General features: G+C 40.0%; 1 protein-coding gene across 2 annotated transcripts in view; it reads right to left on the bottom strand.

Moving 5' to 3' along the window:
* VPS39 (vacuolar protein sorting 39 homolog (S. cerevisiae)) overlaps positions 1-1759 on the bottom strand; it is a 55304-nt gene that overhangs the window by 21682 nt on the left and 31863 nt on the right. For both annotated transcript variants that reach the window (XM_006882982.1, XM_006882981.1), the window contains 2 exons: positions 770-890; positions 535-655 (listed from right to left, as the gene is read on the bottom strand). In XM_006882982.1, the coding sequence (XP_006883044.1) occupies positions 535-655; positions 770-890 (242 nt within the window). The remainder of the gene's footprint in view (positions 1-534; positions 656-769; positions 891-1759) is intronic.

Below are 1759 nucleotides of genomic sequence, written 5' to 3'. Positions count from 1 at the left end.
ACAACTACATGTTAATGTTTGTGTTGCCTTTCATTTTCAAGACTATCAATACCATTCACTTTATGAGGTACTGTTACTAAAACAAAACGAGCACTGGAGGCACTATGGTTAAAGCATTCAGCAGTTAAATGAAAGGAGATTGGTTCATAGCAGCTCTACGGAATCAAGATGTGATGCTGTTATAAAAGTGTATGTCCCTGCAAACCCTGAGGCAGTTATACTTTGTCTGACAAGGTCACTATGAGTTGGCGAGTAAACTCAAGAGCGGTAGGTTTGGGTTTTGCTTTTCTTTTTTAAAAAAACTACAGCTGGCATCCATTCTACATTTGGCAGATAAGCACGGTGAGAAAGTAAAATAACAAAGTTACCTAGATATTTTACTGCAGACTGAGACTTTGAATACATATCTCCTGATGTTCGGCTCTGTATTTATTCCACTAGTGCAAACTGAGGATGACCACCTAAACTAAAACCATCTATTTCCAAGAATACTGAGGAGAGCCAACCCATCCAAACCTCAGGAGCAAGACTTACAGCAAGCTGCAGAGCCAATTCAAACTGCTTGTCCTGCAGAAGCTGTTGGATTTGGGTTGCCATGGGGACAGGAATGAGTCTCCAAACAAAATGATTACTGGCCACGTAGATAATGTTTGACCTGCAGGTAGGAGGAAGAATATTAGCAAAGGGACACAAGGCTTCATGGTGACATTTAAGGGGGTTTAATGCTTGGAATAATACAGACGCCACAGTAAAGAAAGGAATGTCTTACCCTCCTGAAGTAATGAAACGAGGCCTCTGCAATTCAATGCTCTGAACCAGAAGTCTTGGCTCAAGTGTCCGGATCTCCACATAGCGAGGCAACACTGCAATGATGTAGGGAGGCTGGTGTTCTGTGTAGGAGAGAATGTGTCGTGAGATAGTTCTAGTCTAAGGTTTTGGATTGTTCATGGAGTGTTTCAAGTTGCCTGTTCAAAGCTGCATTTGAATAGGATTTTCACCAAGCCAGGACTCCACACTGACACAGAAAGAAAAAAAAGTTGTTTTGCCTAAATGATGCTAACAGAAGTCTTTTACACAAGAAGGATGTGTCCACCTTCACTGAACTAGGTGAAAGCTTCACCTGCTCCTTATTTATCTTTGTCACAGCTAAATGAACCAGAAAATCTTTGCAAAGGAATTTTTTCTTTGTGTCGAGATGTTCAACAGTAAAGGAAGACAGTCCTGGTGGTGCAGTGGTTAAGTAACTGGATGATAAAAGAAAAGCTTGCAGTTCACCAGCAGCTCTGTGGGAGAGACGCAGCCGGTGGCCCGTGTCCACCAGATTATGTCCTTGAAGACCTGAATGGGGCAGTTCTACACTGTCCTACAGTTGTCCTGTAGTTCTGCTCTGTTCTCTGTCATAACTGACATGAACTGATGGATTCAGTTTAGTTTCGGGATTTTTTTAAGATGGTAAAAGAGCTTTAATATAAACAGAGGAATTTATAAAGTAAAAAACACCAAAAAACCCCAAAACTCCAGCAATAATAATTCCTTTAAAATGCAAAAGCTCAGAATAATCTTGAATGAAAATATATTTTACTTTATTATGGCCTTTGAAATAAATTTACTATCTGCATAGTACATTAATTTTAAGAACAACTCAAAATTAATAGAAGTATTTTCCATGACTATACGCCAGGGATGCATCCTATCTCCATACCTTTTCAACCTATATGCAGAACAGATTATCTGGGAGGCTGGGCTCTATGAGGAGAAA

The sequence above is a fragment of the Elephantulus edwardii genome, unplaced genomic scaffold (genome assembly GCF_000299155.1).
Source record: "Elephantulus edwardii isolate Elephantulus edwardi_28Jun2011 unplaced genomic scaffold, EleEdw1.0 scaffold00026, whole genome shotgun sequence".
NCBI lineage: Eukaryota > Metazoa > Chordata > Mammalia > Macroscelidea > Macroscelididae > Elephantulus > Elephantulus edwardii.
Note: the sequence above shows the minus strand (reverse complement) of the source record. Positions and strands in the feature narration are given on the sequence as shown.